General features: G+C 40.7%; 1 protein-coding gene across 6 annotated transcripts in view; it reads right to left on the bottom strand.

Moving 5' to 3' along the window:
* TLCD4 (TLC domain containing 4) overlaps window positions 1–22,853 on the bottom strand; it is a 45,602-nt gene extending 22,749 nt beyond the window's left edge. The window contains exons 1-8 of one of the 6 annotated variants that reach the window (XM_075156341.1): window positions 22,315–22,853; window positions 22,059–22,196; window positions 19,556–20,684; window positions 18,788–18,930; window positions 13,778–13,904; window positions 12,488–12,663; window positions 11,125–11,225; window positions 1,745–1,910 (exon numbers count right to left, since the gene is read on the bottom strand). In XM_075156341.1, the coding sequence (XP_075012442.1) occupies window positions 1,745–1,899 (155 nt within the window). In that variant the 5' untranslated portion in view covers window positions 1,900–1,910; window positions 11,125–11,225; window positions 12,488–12,663; ... (3 more) ...; window positions 22,059–22,196; window positions 22,315–22,853. Of the gene's footprint in view, window positions 1–1,744; window positions 1,911–6,790; window positions 6,987–11,124; window positions 11,226–12,487; window positions 12,664–13,777; window positions 13,905–18,787; window positions 18,931–19,555; window positions 20,685–22,058; window positions 22,197–22,314 lie in introns of those variants that run through there. The other 5 variants (XM_075156342.1, XM_075156344.1, XR_012674509.1 and 2 more) reach the window with 5 other exon arrangements.
* Window positions 22,854–22,861: the final 8 nt, after the last annotated feature.

The raw sequence follows: 22,861 nt of genomic DNA, 5'->3' as shown, positions 1-22,861 counted from the left end.
TAACATCAACAAGCTGGTGATGAACGATGCTTTGTGTTTCATGCCTTCTAACTCCGGAACTGAATGTAGCCCTGGACCACAACTCATCTGTGTGCTAACATCGACATCCTGCTACCAACCCCAAGAAAAAAATGTGGAAAGAAGTAAAAAAGGACACAGCCTGGGGTGCTGTATCAACTTGCGTAGTTAAACACCTTACTACAAAGTAGCCCAGAGATTACAGAGCAGCTTATTTCCAGCATACTTGTGATGTGTGAAACAATTCATATGTTATTATGCAAAGCCCTTATCCAGGCATGGGGTAAGTTCTCAGAAAGCCTATTATGCAATTCAAGGGTCACTTGACGTGGCTTAGAGACAAAAGTTCAGCTCCAACATGATAACAGTTTAGTTTAGTTTCCCTGTCTGCCTCTATTGTCGATTGTAACATAGAGAGAAACCTAAGCTGCATGGATATCATGAACTGGCATCCTACAAAGTTGTTCTGGCAAAGTTGTTCTACAGGTAATTATTCAAAGATCGAACTGAAATTAAGGTAGTGCCTTTAAGAACACTGCAGGTGGACGTTTGCCAAATGGAAGGGCAAGACTATTGGAGTTGCTAATGCTGCCCAAAACAATGGAAACATCTTTAAAAGTATCCACCTGATATTGCCTTTAAACAGCACTGAGGAGGAACGGTAATACGACTAATGTATTTTGACTAAAGTGACAGCCATACAGTACACATTTTTGAGCTTCAAATTTGAGAAACACCTGAAAAATATTTTAAAGTTGTAACAGGCTACACAAGCATAAAGTTATACTGTATCAATTCATTTCAACCAGAGAAGCTTGTGTGCTATATATACCCTTTCAGAGTATTATATTGCAAGTAAATCCTCAGTGATCATCCCATTTGCAATTACTACCGTATACTTCCTTTATGGCTTAAAAGAGAGGAAAGCGCCCAGGAAAGATTGACGGGGTTGAACAAGTTTCTAACAGCACTCTGTCTGAGGAGACAAGTGCAATGCAGGTGGATCCACCCCAGTGATGGAACTGCAGAAACCCAAAGGGAGTGAGGAAGGTTTTTATACTGAGTTTCCACAACTCCCTCCTGAATGTGTACCCTATGTCTGTCATAGCTTCCCCCTCCTCTTCTTCCAGTCTCCTTCCCCACCAACACACAGATGTACCTGTCTAACCCTGCCTCAGTCCAATACTACACCAAAGATTCATCTGATTTCTTGGAAAACCATAACTTATATAAAGGTTGCAGTGTAGTAGCACCAGGAAGACAGAGAGCAATTTGCTTTGCACCCAAAAGCATGAGCAGAGATACATTAGCATTTAGATCATGGAATAAATTGCAATAGTTTTGATTTTTCACATATTTGTTTGGGGGAAGGGAATTTTGTACCTCTTCTCTCTACTAGAAGCGTCACAGAGAAGCCATTTAAAATTAATCCACTTCAGCTTATTACTTCTCACCAGTCACTGCTTTTGTTTTTTTACTGACTTTGACTTGGGCATCACTGTCTAACAAAGCGTTTAATGTACAAGTGTTTGTAATGCTGTGTGTTCAAGAAGGGGCCTCAGCATTTTACATTCAGAATTTGTCAGGTGCCTAGAGCCATCCCTCTAATCTTTACAGATGTTTAACTAATAACGTTTTCTGCAGTTTTATATATACACACATAGGTGGTTCAGATGTTGACAATTTCAGGTAGGTCATTAACTGTAGTTTGTTTTGAACACTCTACCTTGAATTCCATTCGATCTTCCTTCTTTGGCTGAGATTGTTAAAACCAGGTGTTATTCGTATTGACACCCAAGAACTTAAAACATGGAACAGGAGCTGAAATACAGTAAAACTGGCAACAGCAATGCCAATAGTCAGGTTGCTGAAGGAAGCCATTGTTCTTCAGCCTGTGAAGAGAAGCAGAAGGTAATTTCAGTCCATTCTCCATTTAACTATTTTAAGCAGCCACAAAACGTGTTTTTGACAGCTAACTTAACAACAGAAATATTATTCAGTTTCATCCTCTTCAACATTTCTACTTACGCCTTAATAGTATAAAAGTATCCCCAAACTTGTATATGTAAAAGTTGCATTTTGGTTTTGGGTTTTTTTAACATTTGCATACTATACATTTTCGTTGCCTAAAGTTGCATGTATTTTATCTAGGCAGAAAGGGCAGGGAGGACCACTGACCACTGCAACCGCCAGCTCAAAAGCCTCCACTCCTGTCCCAAGGAGCTCCAAAGTTAAAACTCATCTCATTGTTACCAGATGGACTGCTGCCGACAGAATTTTTAAAAGCAACAATGAAATCAGATAAGCGTAGTAGAGAGATTTTCAGGTCAGCCTCGGGAAGTAATAGCCTCACTGCAGCTTTATGTTTGTATACTTTACAGAGACAGTAGTTCTCAACTTGCACTTTGTTCACAGTTGAGGGCTTCTCTTTGTGATAGTGCGTAGGCTATCGTATTTGAGCTTTTTTCTTCTTCACATGAAAGTCTAAACTTCACACACTTTCAGAGCACATTGAAAAGCTTCCTATCATCAGAGCTAATGCACTTTTCAGATGCTGGATGTTTAGGTATTTCATGAGGTCTATATAAATAACTAAACAATTCCAAACATAAATGTCAGTCTCTAAATGCTTCAGTCATTTCTCCTGAGCTGCCAGTATTTCACAAGACAGAATGATATTTTCCCAGAAGCCACAAACTTCTGACATACATCTCTGATTTGATGGTGTCGTGAAGTGTTTTATATTCCAAGACGGGCAAAGGTTACAAACTCATAAAAAGTCAATTTGTATTAAGTTGAACAGAAAAGGGAAAAGCAGCCAAATGGCTTCATTTAAAATATTTAAATAATGATTTTAATAGCCATTTAAATAACTGCTGTCACTTATTTTAGTTTTACTGAAGAAAATATCTAAAAATAAAATGAAGACTTAGAGGCTAGCATAATTTGATGTTACTACAACAACCTAATGCTCAGCAAAAACTGATACAATTATATAATACACTTATGTCCACCTTTAGTTCACATGCATTATAGAATGAGGGAAATGCCTTAGATTTTTGAAATTGTATCTGCATTGCAGATGGAAAGAAACTTGAACTTCAGAGGAAAAAAAAAAAGAAAGAAAAGTCCACCAGTTAAAATAATAACTTTTAAAAAAACTAAGTACAACATTCTCACTTGGTGGTGTAAATGGTGAGTATATTGAAACACGGTTTGCATTTAAACTTAGAACTTTAACAAAAGACGTATTACACATAGATCAGGAAAAAAATACTTTTGTCTTCAAAGATTTAGGAGTAGCAGGTTCAATGATCTCGAACTTTTTTTCCTCCTGCTCTTTCTTTTTTTTTTTTCCCCAGAATTGAAGAGTGAAAAAAGAAAGTGAATTATCTGAAAATTTTCTCTGACTAGTACCCACAGTAAAAGCTATAGCTATATAAGCAGAATACAGGACAAATAAGAGCAGATTTGCTGAGTGAAACCTGCATCCATGTCATATGGATTTCAAGTGTTTACTTCAGACCAGCTTTAATCCTGTCCTAGGGACTCCGCAGTTGTTAGATCGTACTTGATGTGCTCTTCAGGCCTATCTTCCTGCTCAGTTTAACCCAAAAGGAATCCAGCCTGCATGCTCTGGGACAGCTATGCAACACAAAGCAAAGACCAGTAAGTGGGGGTGATCAGAAGATTCAGTTCCTAAGTGCATTTTTACTCCAAACTAAAATTTTAATGTACACACGCTGCAGTGCATTACAACAAATGCTGGTTCATTCTAGTTGTTTATCTGATGATCTGTTCTAGTTCAGCAGCATACTAGTCTTGCATACTTTTTCATGTTAGTCTATTAAAACTTCCAATTTTAAATACTATCCTGAATATTCAGTATTCTCTCACATACTTTTTACACTGTTCTCCACATACTTCTCCACTTGCCTCCACTGACCAAGAAGATACAAAATACAAATCAAATTTTATGCACTTTTTACACAGTTTAAAATACTAGAGACAATGGGTGTTAAGCTTGATTTTCTAAAACTTTTCTGTTTGAAGGAATAATACAATCAATTCAATTTTATATCTTCCAGTTTAAACCCACTGATAAGCACTGTACGGTATCCATTGCAGATTCTACTCCCGGGGCCAAAACTTCGTTATTACATCATCTCATTTGTAGTAAGCAAGTCCTCTCTTGGACCACATAAGGAAAAAAAATCTGTTGGTTTAATTCCTAAAATGAAGGAAGCCAAAATGTATGTTGAAGACAATTCTCTTCAGAAAAATAGCAAAACCACTGGACATAAATCACACCTACTTCATCCTTTTGACTAAAATATAGCAATTCTCATTATGCTACCAAATTTATTCATCTGCAATGACTATACTAGTATCTCCGAGTTTCAAAGACCCTGACATAATCTCTTGGACAAAAGAAATCCATGTTTTGTTTTGTTTCCTTAGCACCAGAAGATTTTATTAGATAAGTAATATTTTAGCATGTCACATTTTATTACAGGTGATTATGGAATTAAACAAAAAACCTCCCAACCATCCCTTGCAAGAAATGCATTTGAAGAGCTAATCTTTCTTCTAAGGAGCCTGTACAGGGAATTAGTTTTAAGAAAAAGTACTTGCATGGAAAGTGCATGATCTGACTTTCAGAAGTATTATGTACCTATATCTCTCAGAAGTTTTAGAAGCAAGTACAGAAACATGATGCCTGCGAAGGAGAAAGGTATGATGGTAGCAGAGAAGAAACTAGTCACCCAGCCCCTGTGGTTGGTCTCACAGATACTCGTAAAAGTTTTGCAAGACTGATTTCAGAAGGTGATTTCATATATGCTTATGAAGATGCTGTTTAAGTACATTAAGTACCAAGTCCAGGAATAATTTCATGTTTTACTTAGGCAAATGAAGAGTGCTGTATTTTAATTCAATTCAAGGACCAGATGTAAACACAGTGTTTCATGTGAGAGAGAAGAACAGTTCATCTACAAACGTTTTCTCATATGTCTGTTTTCAACTATATCCTGTTTAACATGAAAATTAACTGTTGTTTACCAGATTTTCTTTTTCTTTAAAATAAAAATCATTAATGTTGTTGAACCAAAGCTTATCACTTAAAAGAAACATAACAAGCTTCTGATTACATATGATTTCTTTGCCCTGAATGGCCAAAGTTAGTAAGTCAAAGGCAGCTTCAACTACACTGTGTTTTTCTGCCCCAGTATCTTCTCACAGCTGTCCAGCAAAGTCTGACCAAGATACAGAACTTTGTGGATTATATATGAGCAGACACTGTATCATCCAAACTGCATAGTCATTGATTACCATTTAGGCAGCCGATACAGTTTTTGAGCTGGTGGAAGGCTGGGTGGTGAGGGAGGTTTAGTGTAACTACTTTGTAATTCAGGAAGAAAAAAGTACTATATCCAGGTTGGTTCTTCACCATTAGTTTTTTAGCAGTGGTCTTTTCCTGGCTTACCCAAAATTACTGTCTTAACCATTCAGTTAGACGATAATTACAAATGATCAGAACTTCACTCTTGCAGCTTTTCAATGTAGTTTTTAGGAAAGTAAGTATCAGCAAACACTTGAAACTAACAATTTTCAGCAAGGTATCGCTTACACATGTCTAGCGCAGTATCAAATTGCTCTATTGACCCCAGTAATTTTGGAAAAGCTAGTAACACAGCTTTTCAATCATACTCAGTAAAAGCTGAAAATACGCTCTTTTCATCTGCTATTAACATGCTGTCATTTTCCTACAATTCTGTTTCTACTTGGAATTTAGAAGAAAACAACCAACAATATTAAGACTCAACGTTCATTCACCCCCAATATGAAACCATTATGAACTTCTGATAGAAACACATCAGCACTTACTGAAAGAGGATAAAGGAGCAGAAGAGTTAGCAAGCGTTGTACCACCAATGGCATTTAGCATTATGTTCTCCTCATTTCACTGTTTCCACATCAATTTTTCACATCACACAAATGAGAAAGGCAACTGTATAGCCACAAGATGTAGTAAGGAGGTGCAGAGGAAGGTGTAAGGCCCGCAGCCCTTACTTTCTTCAAGGCTGGATTTCAAGATGAGTTGGATCAATTTCTAAACAAGATTACACCCTAAAGCTGCTAGTTATACCAGGACATCCCATTCAGCCCTATGCTCTCTTGATCTATTTAAAACTGAAAGCCAAATCCAATCGTTGTAAAACTTGCCACGCTGATTTGCAAAGAGCAACGTGGGACTACTGACTGCACATTTCATAAGCCTAGTAATAAAACATCTGCAGTGCTTGAGTTTTGCTGTGCTGTTGGTATTGAATGGTACTTTCTATTGCTCCAATTAGATTAGATGTACTGCCTTTGATATCTTACTTAGCTCAGTAAGCAGCATTAAGGAGACACACAACAAAATTCAAGCTACTCAGAGCTTAAGCCATTCCCTTTTCTATGTAAGGCTATTGACACCCCAAACTCCACTTTGCTTTCTGCTCTTAAAACACCAAAGCAACTAGCAGATTAGGCACGCTTTTTATAAAGACAGGGTAAACAGGGTGAGCTGTGCGCTTCTGTATCATTTACCTACAACATCGATTTCCTCAAACCCTGCAAGAAGTTTGCAGTCGGAAACCAACAGGGAGGGGAAAACCCCCCAAACTCGGAGGAGGTCCCGAGCCGCAGGGGCGCGGAGGGACCCCAACAGGCTAACTCCCGAGCAGCGCAGCGCTAACGAGCTGGGCGCTCCCCCCGAGCCGGGCATTACCTAGCTTTCCCCGTCAGCCGAAGCGCCCGCCGTTCCCACCGTGCCCGCCCGGCGGCGGCAGCCCCGGACGGCTGGCAGGCAGGCAGGCAGCGGCCGCACACACCCGCTGCCGGGGCGGCGGGAGCAGGGGACTGCCGCTGTACTTTGCGCTGTCAGCGGCCAGCGCCGCCCGCTGCGGCCCGCGGCCCCCGGGGGCGGCGCGCGCGGGGGGGGCGGCCCGTCGCGGAGGGAGGGAGGGAGGGAAGGGGCCGCTCCGCGCACCCCCGCGGGGGCGGGGGCAGGGGCTGCACCGCCCCCGCCCCGCCAGCCCCGGCCCCTCAGCGCCCCGCCGGACCCGCGGCCCCCTCCCTCTCTCCCTCCTTTCCTTCCTCCCCTCCCGCCGCACCTGGGAATGGGGCTACCGGGGCCGCGCCGCCGCCTCCGCCATGCCTCCCCGCGGCGGCGGGGCCGGGACAGCCCTTCCCAGGCGCAGGATGCTCCGCCGGTGGCGGCGGGGGCTCGGGCTGCGGCGGCGGGATCGGGTTACGGCAGGCGTCGCCTTAAAGGGGCCGAGCCGCCGCCGCCGCCACCTGCCGCCGGGCTCGGCTCGCCGCCTCTGAGGGGAAGGCGGCTTCCCCCGGCCCCTCCCGCCCCGCGCTGGCGGCCGCCGCCCCCCTCTCCACAGCGGCTGTCCCCGTCCCTGCCCCTCACCCCCGCGGGGCTCGGCCCCCGGGTCTGGGGCGCGGCCGCGCCGCCCGGGCACGGGGCTCTGAAGCGGCGGGCTGGCAGCCGCAGCCGGCGCGGCGCCCAAAGCGCGGGCTGGGCGAGCGGCCGCGCGGCAGCGGCGTTCGCTGAACTACATAAATAATGCGGGACCGTCCTTAAACTCGCCGTCTGCTGTAACAGCGCAAAGAAGCGACCGCCTGTGCGGGCAGCGCGGCACCGCCGGGATGAGTCCGCGGCCGGCCACCGCGGTGCCGCAGCTGCCATCACGAGCCTCGGAGCCTGCTCGCCGCCTCTGCGAGCTGCCAGGGTCGGTGCATGTATACCGCGATGGACTCACAGGCCCCCAAATTCTGCTAAATGCACATGGCTGAGAACGGCTTATGTGTCGGGGGAGGAAAAATTCCCGTTAAGTATAGCATCTCACCTTCCAACACCACTTCGGTCACTATGCCTTTCATTTATATAGCCCCCTTGTCTACAATATATCACGGGAAAAATGCTGATGTTACTGTTTGTGCCCTAGGAATCCATTTACGCATTCCTGAATAGCACTGTACAGCACAGGGTCGTAGGTAACGCACCTGCCATACAGAGAACAGGTATTGCAGACACTTGCTATTTTTGAAATTAAACGCTCTGATTTTTGTGAAATTATTTTTCATTTTACATTTTTGAAATGTTGTATAGTATGTAAAACTCAAAAAGAAGCAAAATTATGATGACAAAATTAAATATGATGATGATGAATGGACTTAGTTTTTTACCAACTAGAAAGCGTAATGGTCAGGACTCTGTTCCACTTGGCATGCTTCTATGACCATACGCATCCTAAACCACCTCAACTTTCCATTTCAAGGATTCCTGACCTTTCAGATCAATAATTCAAAAATTCTCCTCTCTCAAAGAACATAATGTTGAAGGTATTCATACCTATATCACACCAGATTAAGCTGCGGCTGACAAAGAAATCATCTACCCCAACTGTGTACACTAATCTCTCTTGCAAGATGTCTCCACAGCAGGAATGCTATGGCTTAAGCCTGAACAGAAACTGATGTTGGCTTCCCTTAATATGCCAATCTGCGAAATGCAGAAACTCGGGTACTGATTAACGAGGCATTGAGCCATCCCTGCTGTAGAAACGGTAACCTGTAGGAGGTGGGTAGGGCACACCGCCAGCACCTGTAACTGTTTCAAGCCATCTCAGCTTAATCCATTGCTGAACATACATCAACTGCCAGATAAGTGTTTGTGTAAGCGTCAGAACTACTGAAGTTTGACTTCCTATGGAATTTGCGTCTTACGGTTGACCAGCTTTTAAATGACAAGACACTCTCAGCTGAGTGCAGGAGGAGATCCCATTCCTGCTTCCAATCTTCTTCCATTTCAGAAACAAACAGATGGACAAATAAAGACAGCAATATCATATCAATACAATTTCTCAGTGAAATTGGGATAAAAAACTCATCTTTTACTTTCATGTCATATCATTTTATTCCTCATATAAAGGAAGATTTCAACTTATTTTCTATTATGTCTACAGTGTTTAGTGAAACAGAACAGCCACTAAAACCTAAGAACTGCATGGTAGGATCATAAACCACTTTCAAGATGACATAAACTAGAAAAGTTCTAAGACAATATTTTCTTCAATAATTCACCTTCCGACAAACAGTCCTCACTTTTTGCTTAACCCAATATCACTGACTTTGAAGTTTCTGTATACATACTCCTTGCCCTCTTAAGTTGTAACTACTATGACAACAGTCTTCCATATGGACAAGCAGTGGACTTCTGGGGTGATAGAGGATTTGCAATGGCAGTGAAGGCAGGAATGGTTGGCCTCAGGCCTACAGGCAAGGACTCTTTCCACTCATGGTTAAGAACCAAAGGCTCTGAACAAGCAGCTCTGGCAGATTTAGCTGCCTTGTTTTAAGATTTATTTCTCCCAACTGCCTGAGGTCACGATCATTCTACTAGAGCACAATAGTGAAAGTAGGTAGCTTTTTAATATGCCAGCCTGTGACCTGGAGTCTCCACCATAAGAGTGTGGTAATACCTACTAGCAGGGTAAAGCAGACAGTTGAGAGTGGCAATGTCTTAAACTGAACAGATAACTCTGCCAGAAACCACCTATCAGAGCTCTAAGTCTCAAAATAACCCATCACCATTATGCACTTACAGGTTAGGAAGCACCTAGGAGAAGACAAACCAGACTCTCCCCAAACCTCTGCATCAGGCCTGTGTAGCACCCAGCCTACTAAACAATTCCTTCAGCCCAGTGTGCTACGTGGGTGAAAGAAACTAGTTTGACCTGCCTCACTGCTCTCACCTTGTCCCACGATCAGCACGTTGTCGAGCACGCAGCAGATCATGACCAGAGGCAATGCCATCTTTCAACAGCCCAACAACAGGTGCTGGGTTGAGCCCTGCTGGCTGTAAAGCTGAGAATGGCGATGCACCGAGGATTCCTGGCTGGCAACTGCTCTCCATGTAAGCATGCAGCAGGATACATCAGCTTTTTGATTCAAGAGAATTTGCAGATAAAAGAGAACTGGCTATGGGGGCATGAAGGCGTTGCAGTAGGTTGGTTGTCTGTCATCTTTTCCAACGAGAAACGTTCTCCAGGAAGATTTTGAGAACTGCCTGTATATCTGGGATTGTTGCTATCTAATAATCTCATCAGGTTGGATGTTACTGCATATGTGCAGCAGCCTCACATCGGATGTCCCATGTCCACCAATCCCAAAGTGATCCTCAGAGCAAACACACTAGGCCTGTATTGCATGTGCAAAGCAATTCCAACAAAATCAAGAGAGTACTCTACCACTCCTACAAAGTGTTGCATGAACTTACCACACAATTACTTTCAGCATTTCCAGTAAGTCCTAAAAGTATGAGGCTTACTGTACTTGCCTGATGCAACTTGTGCACCTATTTCTGCATCAGAAATACAGTAGCCAAAGGGTGGGATAAACAGTCACCAGAGTAGTATCACAGCCAACTGGTTGCTATCACAACTTTACACAACTTTCATCACTAATACACGTCTTCCTCACTCCCTTGTGATGTGCAGCCACCATGTTCCAGCAGCTGCAAACCAAAGTTGCCACTGCTAAACGGTAGCTGTCAAGAAGTTCCCCAGTAACAAATGCAACTTCTGAAGCTAAGTTTCAGCAGGGAAGGGAAGTACGGGCAATGGGCTTGCTAAGGTGAGGTGTAGAACAGAGATTTAGGAACACAGGGTGAAAAATAAAATTATATTCCATGTCGACAGAGGGCACATATGCTGAAAGACCATACAGAAGGTAGGGAGGACATGTAGGTACCACAGTAGCATGCATAGATAAACAGGATAATTCTGTTGGCTTCAGCTGAATCATCGTATTTACACTATGTAATAGAAAAATTGAGCTCTGCCTTTCATCTATGCTTTAATTACAATTAAACCTCTTGGTTATATTGATGATTTACAGTGTCATGCCAATTAGGCCCAGGAATTCCACAAATGAGGAACAAATTCTGCTGAAGTGGAAGGGGTCTGCTAAGACAGGGTGGTAAAGAGAAGGTAGCCCAACATAAGTAAGTTGGAGTCTGCAGTAATCCATCCTCAGCCAAGTTGTACACACCTGTTCCATACTCTTCTCCTTCTGTAGTTGACTTTCAGGGTGGCACTTCAGGTATGGTAAAAATTTGTGGTCAGATGACTGCTTGTAACTCCCACTAAAACCTGTGAGAGGGATGTGACCATGAATAGAAAACTACACAGTACCTTTCCTAAGTACTCCTGGCATTTCAGAACCATGCTTTCTCACAACTGAGCCTACCTCTGCCAAGAATGAAGCCTTTATCATGGCTGCTGTACTGAAAAGTGAGGCATACGTGAGAAAGGAAAATACTTCTAAAGCATTTGAAAATTATTTCAGTTGTGGTTTTGAACTTACACAGGACGTAACTAACCTTTCTGTCTGAATTTACCACTTGTAGTAAGGATAGAGTCTTAATGAATATTTAAAGCCTGATCAGTTTATGAAAGAAATTATATAACATGGTGTTGTAGCAGCAGTGGATTGAACTCAGTGACCTAAAAAATGCTTAAATTTATTTCCATCTTAGGAAGTTCCTAGGTCTACCTGTCAGCAGCAGGAGATATTCCCAGAAAATCAATTATACATGTAAGCAAAAATATCATGGAGATGAAAGAACATATGAAAGAGCAAGCACAATTCTCCTTTCACAACACTGTGAATCAAGAGTAACTCCACTGAAGCCAGCAAGTTACACTGGTGTGAGTGAGAAAAGAACCAGCTCCATTGTCTGAAAATTGCTCAGGCCACCCATGGAGTCCAATCACAGTAACTGTACGCAGCTAATATTGCAGCGTTTAATTCAGAAAGCCCAAGACTGAAAAGAGGAGACTGAAAAGAAAGGATCTGAATTTGGTTTTAGCCAAAAAAGCTGAAAAATAGAAGGGAAATGGTGACTGGAAAAGGAAAAAAAAAGATTCCATTTATAAAAAATCCTCCCTCCCCCCAAAAAATTTGCATAGAAAAAACCAACTGAATCTGCGTGCTTTGTTTTTTTTTCAAACACCCAGCATGAACCCAGTTAACAGTTGCTGAGCTGTATGCTTCCCTGAAGGAAAACTGTTATCTTCATTTTCCAAACAGCAGACACGTTTTGCGTGTGGATGCATATTGCGTTATACCTACTCAGATTGCGTGCTACAGAATATGAGTCTTACCTTTTCAGCATAGGTCACTGTAACGTATCCTGTCACATTTTTAAGTATCAGTGTACTAAACAATACCTTCACTTTCTCCTGCTTTAGTTTACTTCCTCTAAACACACCTCTCTTTTCCATCTTAGATCGGTTAGTTTAGCTTTCCTCGCTCCTGTCACCTCTCCATCCGAAATAGCATTTCTGCCAGTAGCACTTACTCTCGGTAATGGAACAAAGGCTTGTTTCTGGAAAGCTGTCTGGTCACTAACCTCCTCCTGTATCTCAGCCTCCCTTCTTCAGTTTTCTTCCAGTTTTTCTGTCTTCTCTTCTCAATTTATCTCTCATCGCACGCTGTCTCTTTCATCCAGTTGCACCTCACCTGCAGCATTTCCCTCTCTATTGGTATTATTGTCCTGATTATAACCATCCAGAAGCTATTGAGGACCTGTAAAACAGCACATTGTGAGTTTATTATGCTGCATTACAAACTGCTACCCAGATGCACCATGTAAGCATTACGACAAAACATCAAACCGCACTAAGACAGATGTGCTGAATATGATGCACAGAACTCGCAGGAACACCACCTCTTTTTTTCTTTTCCAGGTCATTCTGTCTCCTCTTTTTCCCCCTCCCACTTTAAACTCTATTTTCTTGTCACCTTTTCCTCTTCTGTCACTTTATTTTCTTCCTCCCCACGGTCATTCTCTCCTGGCTTCCTTCATTGTCCACCTCGCATTCCTCCGTGCATTTTCTGTCTCCTCCAATGTGCCCACACAAAGGACTATAACGGAGGCAGTACTGCAGCTTTGTTAAATGTGTCCTTGGCTCTTTAATAAACAAAGCTGCACCTGGGTGCATCTTTGGGATCAGCAAACGGAGGGTCTAGAAAGCATTCCATTCCCAAAGGCTTAAACCAGAGAGCTCCGAGATTAACATGACTTCTCGGTTCCCTAATCTCCGAGCTGGAGCACACCAGAGACAGCAGGAGGAAGCTTGAAATAATACCAGATTCTTTTCTTCACATGCACATATTTCCTTTTGCCTTGTGCAAGTCAAGGCTCTTAGCAACAAGAGCACTGTAGAATGGGGTAGTGACTAGAATTTGATGATGTCAGAACAGCAGAAAATGAAAGAAGATGTACTTTGTAATGGCATACAATTGAAAAGCATGAAATTGGTGCCAAGCAGTGCTAAAAACAAACAAATTATTTCCCAACAATTCAACATGCAAAGGGTCAGAAAGCAATGCTTTTTTTTAATATTCAGACTGTTAATTAAAATCATCATAATTCAAGTACAGAACAAAACAGTGCTTGTTGATACTAGGTATTTTGTTTTACATGATAGCATCAGGTTTTCAGGAGCAGCACACCAGGTAAAAAGACCAAGCACACGCTTCGGATAGTATCACTTATCTGTACGCTAAAGATAGCTTCTAAGCCTCACTTAGATATAAACTTTGGCACATGCCATAGCAGCTGCCCAGCCTCTTTCAGCATGCACCACAGTGCAGAAAGAATGGTTTATTAAGGTATTTTAATGGCAGATATATTCACCTGAAAAGGTTAAGTAGTTTCTTCAGACAATAAAGTTTCCTCTGAGCGTCTGTCAATTTTTAAGATTTTGCAAAAATTTGTCTATCATTTTTAGTGATTTTTCCATCCTCTGTTGACCTGTGAAAGCCTTGAGGAAATAAGGAAGGAAAATGATTTAGTGGCACAAGGAAACAATGAAACCTCGTGCACACTCACATTATATATGTCTAAATGCTGTTGAAATCCATCAAAAAAACCCTAAATAAGAAAACAAAAAATTGTTTTTCACATATGTTTCAAATAGAGTACTCAATAATACTTGTAATAATGATATATTTTTCAGAAAACAACATGATTTTTAAATTGATATTTCTTAAATATTACACCTTTTTAATTTCATATTTTGGGGTAGATATTAAAGTGGTGTAATACATTGTTTTAAAAGGAAATATACTTTATGTCTTAATTTTGTCAGTTTAGGAGCCCCAGAAAGCACTATTAATTTTTATTTTATTGCCAATAACGTCTTTTAGCAAAGACCCTGCTTCTAGCAGTACTACTTGTTAATATTGTAATTATTTGCAAATTTTGTATTGGCACTATTCTAGCTTCTTACCTAGAGTTTAATTCTTAGTTTCTATTGATATCAGCAGGCCTACTTATTTCCCCCTCTCTAAAGCCTTGATCTGCATGTTATTTCATACAGGCAGATTTCTGTGCCTCTGTGCAATTCTAGTCATATGAAGGAGATCATACTCTCTACTGTAACTTCCAAACCTAAGATCTAAGACAGCAGTTCTAAGACAGATATAAAAAGAGAAGAAACAGTACATTTAAATACATCAGTGCTAAAACACAGAACTAAAGCTTGCCTTTCAGATCAAGTGAGGATTTTTTTTAGGTTTCTACTTCTAACAACACTATTCAACACTATATACATTTTTGCTGATGAGCAACACTCACTCTGATTGACGTACTCAAGTATCTACAAATATTAGGAAAAAAAAAATATAAAACCCAAGGAGAATTAAAAATAAAGAAAAATACAAAAGTAATCCTAATTGTATATGTGATATATAGGAAAAAATGCTAAGGTGGAAGAGTTTCACTATAAAAATGTATCATGCAAACATTACAAACAGCTTTGAAAAGTCTCTTTGTGAATTGCACCAAATATATTGTGTAATTGAATAAATTGCAGGAAAATGCATTGTAATATACACTAATTACATCATCTTGGTTTGTCGGGGTTTTTTCCAGTGTTGCACGCTTACTTTTATTTTGTTGTACCCATACACATTTCGCTGTAATAATTCTACTGGGATTGCTTAAAAAGCCAACATTTCAGCACCTGTTCATTTGATTTGCTGAATAATGGATATTACACATCTGGAGTTCCTCTGGTGACGTTCTCTTTCTCTACGTGGAAATTATGCCCCAGTGAAAACAGGAATCTCCCCACTGAAAGTGGGAACTTTCAGATTCAAGGTATCTTGGGCAACAGTACCTGCACATATGCAGAACAAGATGTTTTAGTCCAATGCCATGTTCTGCAGTGCACAAGTCAGATGTGTCCCGGACATACTGTACTCCACACATATGCATGGAGTGTTAGACTGGACATCTCTGACTCACTGGATACCACACAGCAAGCCCATGATGTTCAGAATTCAGCAAATTTGATGCTCGTGTATACAGGCCACCTGGGCACTGAACAAACTCTTATATGTCAAGTTACCCTAGGAAAAAATACATGAAGCCAGGTGCTGGAGCAGGTAATGCTCTGCACCTTGTGTAATTAATCTTTCTTTAAAAAAATACATATTTCAATAAATGTCCTTAAAACAGGGACAGTCTTTTCATTCGACTTTTGCATAGCGCCTGTCCCAAAGGATTCCTACATGTTGTAACAATAAAAAAAAACATCTGGACGAGAACACAGTACTTCATCCCCCCCATCACCACTGTGGAAGTTACAGGAATCAAGGTTTCTCGTGATCTGATTCTTAACTATAAAAATACACAACAAAGAGAGGGTAAGAAGGCTACAGCAGTAACTCTTCAGTTTCACTTTGAACAAAATTTTTTTTTTCTGTGTGTGTACAGTACTCTTTAAAGGTGATTGCAGTTTACCTTACAAAGAGTTTCTCAATCAGATTTTTTAAAAAATAATGATCAGATTTTTTTTTAAATAATAATAATAATTGAGGCTTATACAAATTCTTGGCTTGACTATTATCTACTTAAGAATTGCTTGTATTTACAATTGTACCAGTCCTCAAACACAAAGGTACAATCAAAAAGACAACATAGTTTGTCTTCAAAGTATTCTAAAAAGAATATGAAATCACTTGTAAGATTTCTATTTGGAAATGATTTCTATTATTTATTTGCCTTTGGTCAGCGTTAGTAAATCAGAAGCTGCCATGAAAACTCATGAGTGTTTCTGCATGCATTTTTTCTTTTCAGTAATACATGAATCATCAGTCAGCAAAATAATTAATACCATAACTTAACTCTAAGCAATTGTCTCATTATCACTGTTTAATTCACAACAACAGGAATCAACCAACTCTCTTGACACCTTAACAATGCATTAAATTCACAATAACTAATGCAAATGGTGTATAATTTCCTAATATTCATTTAATCTGTAATATAGGCAAGGACATTCTCTTCTTGTACTGTCAAGCATAGAGAGAACAGTGTTACATGTCACCCGTGGTTGATGAAAAAAATGTAAGTGAGGGGTATCTGGTTTTAAATTTTATGTTATCACGCAATTAAAGACTGTTAAAATGTAGTGCAGAAGGCAAGTTATATTGGCTGTAGCTGGACTTTCAACTGTCAGAACTTTTTGTTAACATGGTTTGCTGTGCTTGACATCTTGCATATTTTTAACTAAACAGATAGAAGCAATAGAAGGAATTTCAGATTTCAAAATTCTAATATTTTGTCTTGCAAGAATTATACACAAACGTACAGAAATTAACATGCTGAGATAACTTGGCCAGCCCTTGCAAACTCTACAAAGAATTCAACCTATCTCCATTGAGAGCCAGTGGAGTCATTACATTCAATTGACTTTAATAGGATTTGGTCAAATCCCCAAACCTACAGCCATACCTGGCAGCATCCCCCAAACAACAGTCAATAAAGGACATATTTTTAAATACAACTGCATAGAGAAAAGACACAAGGAAAATGGGAGGAAAAGAAAATGAAAGACAGTGTAGAGCAAAACCAGAACACATCATCTCTTCTCTTTTAATATGGCCAGTTCTTTCCGACTCCAGCATGTCATTAATTCAATGTTAGACCTTCAGAAACCTGAACAGCTCAGAAAACTGTCCTCACTTTCAATGCAGGAACCTGTCTTTACAGTGGAGGGCATCAGTTCTGATGCATTTTGTATGCTTATAAGGAGAGGATGGAGAGAACGTAGAAGGGTGAGAGGCCTTTTTCTCAAGACTAAGAATGCTGAGGGCTGAGTACTGAAATCTAGAAGATGACCTGTGATGGCAGCAGCTGATAGATGAGACCAGGCTATCTCCCTACACAAGCAATGGCCAGTTTTCTGATAGCAGGAATCCAGGAAAGGCTAAACAAATGTGCATTTCTCCCCATCCTCCTTACAGATCCTTGGGAAGTTCAGGAAAACCTCAGTCAAAAAGCAGCAGTGAATATGTAAAGAACCCTACATCCTAAACCCCAAGTACCCTGCAAATTTCATTTGACATTATAAACAGATTTGAAGATATATTTTAGATCGACTCCAAATCTATTTTTAGGAGTATTTTAAAAAAAGGCCTCATTTTTACAGGCTGAGTGGCCAGAGGCACCCAGTGACCTCCAGGACACTCAGTACTTTTAGGAGGTGAAACAGTAGTGTCTTTCTCCTGGCTTTTTTAATAGATAGAAGAACATTAGTTTACATTATGTTACAGGGACTGCTCCCTAAACATGCTGCCCAGTAATTAGAGCAAGTTGCGGTATGTAATTTTGGTGCCATCTACGACACATGTTCTTGCTTCATAAAATCACACTCGGAATGCACCCAAACGGTTACCAAACCTCGTGTCATCAAAGCTACGCGCACCGGCTCTCTAGCCACGCTGTCAGACACAGTAGGTTAAAGAAACATCTGCTAGCAGTGTGGCTCATGCCTGTTAGAGAAAAACATTTTCCCTACGAACTGCTACTTTGATTCTAAATTCGCACATGGTATTTAGATCCAGACAGATTTCTAAAAACAACCTCCTCCCTCCTCCCCCACTTCCAAAGACTATATACAGAGAATTTATCATTGCCAGAAAGAGGGAAATCTTTAAATAGTGGGAGGGAAGGACACCTTATTCATAGAATCATAGAATGGTTTGGGTTGGAAGGGACCTTATTCACTGAGTTGGTGTAAACTCACAACCACTTTGTTGTCTCTCACTGACGGCAGAGTTAGACACCACAGCACACCACTGGAAATTCAAGTGTAAAGAATGGCAAACGTGAGTGGGAGAAATAATTCAATTTTAATAGAGAATAAATCTCATTATTTGGGAGATTTGGTTCCATCTTTTTGGCTATTTAGGACAAGCAGTGTTTAAGTGTTTGCAAATGCTGTATCTTTGTATCTAAACAAATGAGAGTCATCTTAAATATATATGAGAAGCATTGTTATACCAGGAAGCACAGCACTAACTGTACTGTTAACATAAATATTATAGATGTTATTGATTATAGATACAAATCAGGACTTCTAAAATTACAGTCCTATAATTGTAATGACTCACAAGAAAGTAAAACTGCACTTAGCCCAAAGTAATTGAAAGTAACTGCTGCTAAAAGGGACAAATTTTGCCACAGACTGGCTCTGATAACATCCTAGTTCTGCCATTGAGTGAGATAAACCAGTAGCTTATATATTTATCAGCTGCCTGCTTCATCTTGCCCCCAGTTGATCCCCAATGGTCTAGTCCACTGATTTAATTAAAAATCCCTTTCCTTCCCAACAGCAGAACTTTTAACAACACTTACGATGTTGCTACTGTTCTAAAGCCTCCCAGACACAGCTTGAATTTCTAATATTAAAGAAGAATCGTTAGAAACCCAGTCAGAATTCTTCAGGTTTTCGCTAATCAAAGAACGTAGTATCACTGCTCTTTATGTTTCTAAAAACACTGGAAGCACATAAAAAGAAATATTTGTTTTCTGCAGAAAATCAAGTTTACTTATATAGCGTATTTTGTTTTTCAAATCACTTCTCTTATGAAATTATTGTGCAGAAATTAAGAAGAATATTTAGATACATTTAATACATGACTGAGGTTTAACACAATAAATGGTTCCACCTTACAAATTTTCCAGCAGCAAAGACTGACTAAGAGGTTCCTACCCTTTCCCTCACCCAACTCCTCCAACCATTTTGCTAGTTTAGCCCTCATTGTGTTGCTGCAACTGTTTGTGGAGCTGCACTCTAAGCCAAAACAAGGCAAAACGACCTCATTTAAGAAAACAACAGTACAATCACTCTTGTTCATAGGTCTACTTTTAGAATTCATAATTAGAAGAAGAAAAAGTAGTTATTCAAAATGCCAATTAAGACCTCATGAATATAAGGTGTATTGCAGCTGCATGGAAAGACTCTTCTAAGAGTTAAAGTTATTTCACTTAAAAGTGAAATGTCAGAAAGTGAATGACCATCAGATAGCCAAAGCTGCCTGTATTTCATTTCTTTCCTACTGGAGACAAAATAAACTGAAACACAAAAAGAGCGAGCTTTCCTCAATTCAATTTAGTACTCACCAGCGTAAGTTTCAAAGGAGACATGCATCAGATGTACTAGTAAGCTTCCGCAGAGAATATTCACATATAAAACGGAGAGCAGCAGGTTTTTCTTCGGAACGTTGTTTCACAAGCGGTAAATAGAAAAAATACTGTACCATTTTATAAAGACCTATTTTTTCCTATTCAAGAGTTTCAGAGGTTTTTTTTGGACAACAGTGATCAATTATTTAGAATGAGTGTGGTTTATTTCTCCTTCAGTAAAGAAGTTCAAAGCTAACTTCCTGCATCAGTAGCAGAGGTACCAGAGACACCCTTGTAATTACTGCACTTGCATCACTTTCTGTCAAATGACTTTTCAGGGCAAGTGCACTGCTTCCTCCCAAACAAGCAGGTCACACGTTCACTTGCAGTATTATTAATTTTACAAACTGGAGAACAGTATCCAGCACTAGCCATTGCCTTCCTCCCAGAAGTCCTATACTTCACCTGCTTCACATTATTTAGCTAATGTGACCATGATGTGCTAAACTTTGGGAGAGTTACTACTTTTTCTTATTAACTTTCACAAGCATGTCTGATGCTGAGATGAAATATTCTCAAGGCACTTGACAGATGGGAATCGATCACCAAGCAAGCAACACAGTTGAATGAGTAGAGAGCAACCTGCTTGCCCCATGACTCTTGGAATTCTTGGACTGAAGTCTCCCTGGTCCAGAACATTGTATCAAGTGAGCAGGAAGTTACCATGATGAAAAAACACAAGTACACCTATGTCCTACTGAGAAAAGACATAATTAGCAGTGTTATACTGCAAATGGGATCTTCATGGGCTCTACTCAATTTTCACAAAGGGAAAAAAAAATCTGCAAAACTTTATGGCAACTAGGTTGCAGACTGTTGCTTCAATCTTTAAATACTTATTTTAACCAGTCTTACCAAACTCTGACTCTTCTCTCAAGCCTTGCAATCTGCTGTGGATACTACTTGAAAGCTATGTTCCTTATTCAAGCAGAATTCCCAATGAGTAAGACGACTTCCAGCACTTCTTCTAGGAGTTTATGAGGCAAACTCGCTGGTTAGCTTTTTAGACTCCTTGAAAGTCAGGATCTTTGCTTTGCATCCAAGGAACTGTCAGACTGTCAGTTTTCTAGTCAAAAAAACAGGTATTTCCCTGTATGCATCACTCTTATTTTTCCTCTTGTTTTTAAATGACCGGCCTAGCAAAAAAACACCCTTCCAACTTTACTGGTTTTAGGTCAATTTCTCATGAATTTCACAAATAGCCTTACAGAAGAACTCTACATAAGAAGGAGAAGTATGTACATACAGCAGAAACAACACAAAAAGGAGAAAATAAGTTGAAGTTTTTTATATCACTCTCTGCTGCTGAGACCCCAGGATTGTTTCTCTGAATAAAATGCCTAATAAAAAGCAGTTCTTTAACACTTCTTATGGTAGGAAAAATGAGAGCAAAGGGAAGATATAAAAAAGTCTTGGGAAAAAAATCCTTATAAATAATCCTAAAAAAATAAAACAACTGCTAGCTACACGCCCTGTAGCAACCTGGGATACATTCTACATCAATGACATTATTTTCACTGAAGAAAGTACAAGAGGGGAAAGATCACCACAGACAAAATTAAATTATTTAAATTGCCTATAGAACTTACTGTCTTGTTTTAACATAGTAGTTTATTTTCTGAAAAAGGACTGTGGTGCTTTCCTCCTCTTTCTTCTGTAATTTAGAGACTTGCACCTCTATTGTCCCTAATTATTAGCTGTGTGTAGCTAATTAAGTGGAAAGCCAAATGAATTTTTGAAACTCATGCATCATCAAAAGAACTATTAATTAAAACCTTGTTGTTTCCAAATGTCAACAATGATTAAGCAGGGAGATATTTTTTGTGAGGTTCCCCACTTGGGTGGAAGATCTTACCATGGTAACACTGTTTTTAATAGTCCGTACTTAAAACAACTGCAAAATTACATGTTGCGCTGATGTAAAGAAAAACAAAACATAATTTGTAGAACTGTGAGACACGAATCAGAAAGATTCACTTTACTTCAGATCCTAAAATGGCAAAGGGTAGCTAGAAAGTATATCTTTTACTTGTAAATTTTGCAATAACCACTGGAATCCATGACCGGCACAAATTTTTGTTAAAAATGAGAAAGAAACGTTCAACTTCCAAGGCTGGTAGGGATACAAAAAGTCCAACTTGTTCAGAATCAACAAGAGGAAAAAAAAAACAGCCAGAGAAACCATGGCAGACAGATGCAGAATTGCAATGTGTTTTATCTGTTGTGTTTGTGCACTTGAGGTACAAGTGCACAGCTGTCATGTTTCATATGCTTGACAAGTCACCCCATAAAGCAATGGTGTCAAACCACTCCAAAAAGTTCTAGAGTTCATTGATCCTGATTCGTAGGCCGAAAGCAGGGCCTTGCTCCCTGGCAGGTAATTTAAGGACAATGATGAACAAACTTGACTGCTTCCTAATCATAAAATGTAATATCTTACTCTTTCTAGCAAACACACATCTCATCTGAGATTAGTCCAATGGCTGAATCATCACAATCTCCCCAACAAAGACCGGACGCTGACAGAGATTAAAAGAGTGCTGATCTGCTGCTCCACACTTCTTACTGAAATAAAAAGCTAAAGTATCAGAATGAATAAAAACAAGAATCATGAGAGGCAGTGAAATACTAATATTCTTCATTTTATGCATTATTGTAGGTTGTGTAAAATTATAGTTCCATATACGCATACATACCTGGATAAAGATTATGCCTGCGCATGCTTGCGAATTCCTGCAGGAATCTGTACGTGTCAGTGGAGCCACATGACTACTTCTCCAGTATGTATTTCTCAATTGACAAACTAATTAAAGCGGTTAGATCTCCTTTCAGCTGGCTGCAGCCCACGCAGAAGAGGCAGACGAGGGGCACGAGGACCGGCCCAGCATGCAATACTACGAAAGCATCGGTAATTATTTACCCTGGCAGCCGAGCTCCGACACGGGCATGTTTCGGAGCTCCAGGGACTCGGCTGATTCGTAGTCGGCGCGGCGAAGGCCAGCTTCTGCTGTTCTCGTGGGTGAATGACAGCTCTCGCCAAACACGCACAGGAGCACGGACCCAGCCCTCTGACATTCAGGAAGCGCCTCACACTTTATTACCGCGAACACGCACCACACACCCGCGGGCAACCGCGCGGCCCCGCTCAGACGGCGGCCTGCGCCCACCCGCGCCCACAACAGGCGACAGCGTCCCGCCCAGCCCAGCCCCGGGCCCTGCGCCGCCGCCGGCCCCTCAGCGCCC

This window comes from Calonectris borealis, chromosome 8, assembly GCF_964195595.1.
Source record: "Calonectris borealis chromosome 8, bCalBor7.hap1.2, whole genome shotgun sequence".
In the NCBI taxonomy this organism is placed as follows: Eukaryota; Metazoa; Chordata; class Aves; order Procellariiformes; family Procellariidae; genus Calonectris; species Calonectris borealis.
Note: the sequence above shows the minus strand (reverse complement) of the source record. Positions and strands in the feature narration are given on the sequence as shown.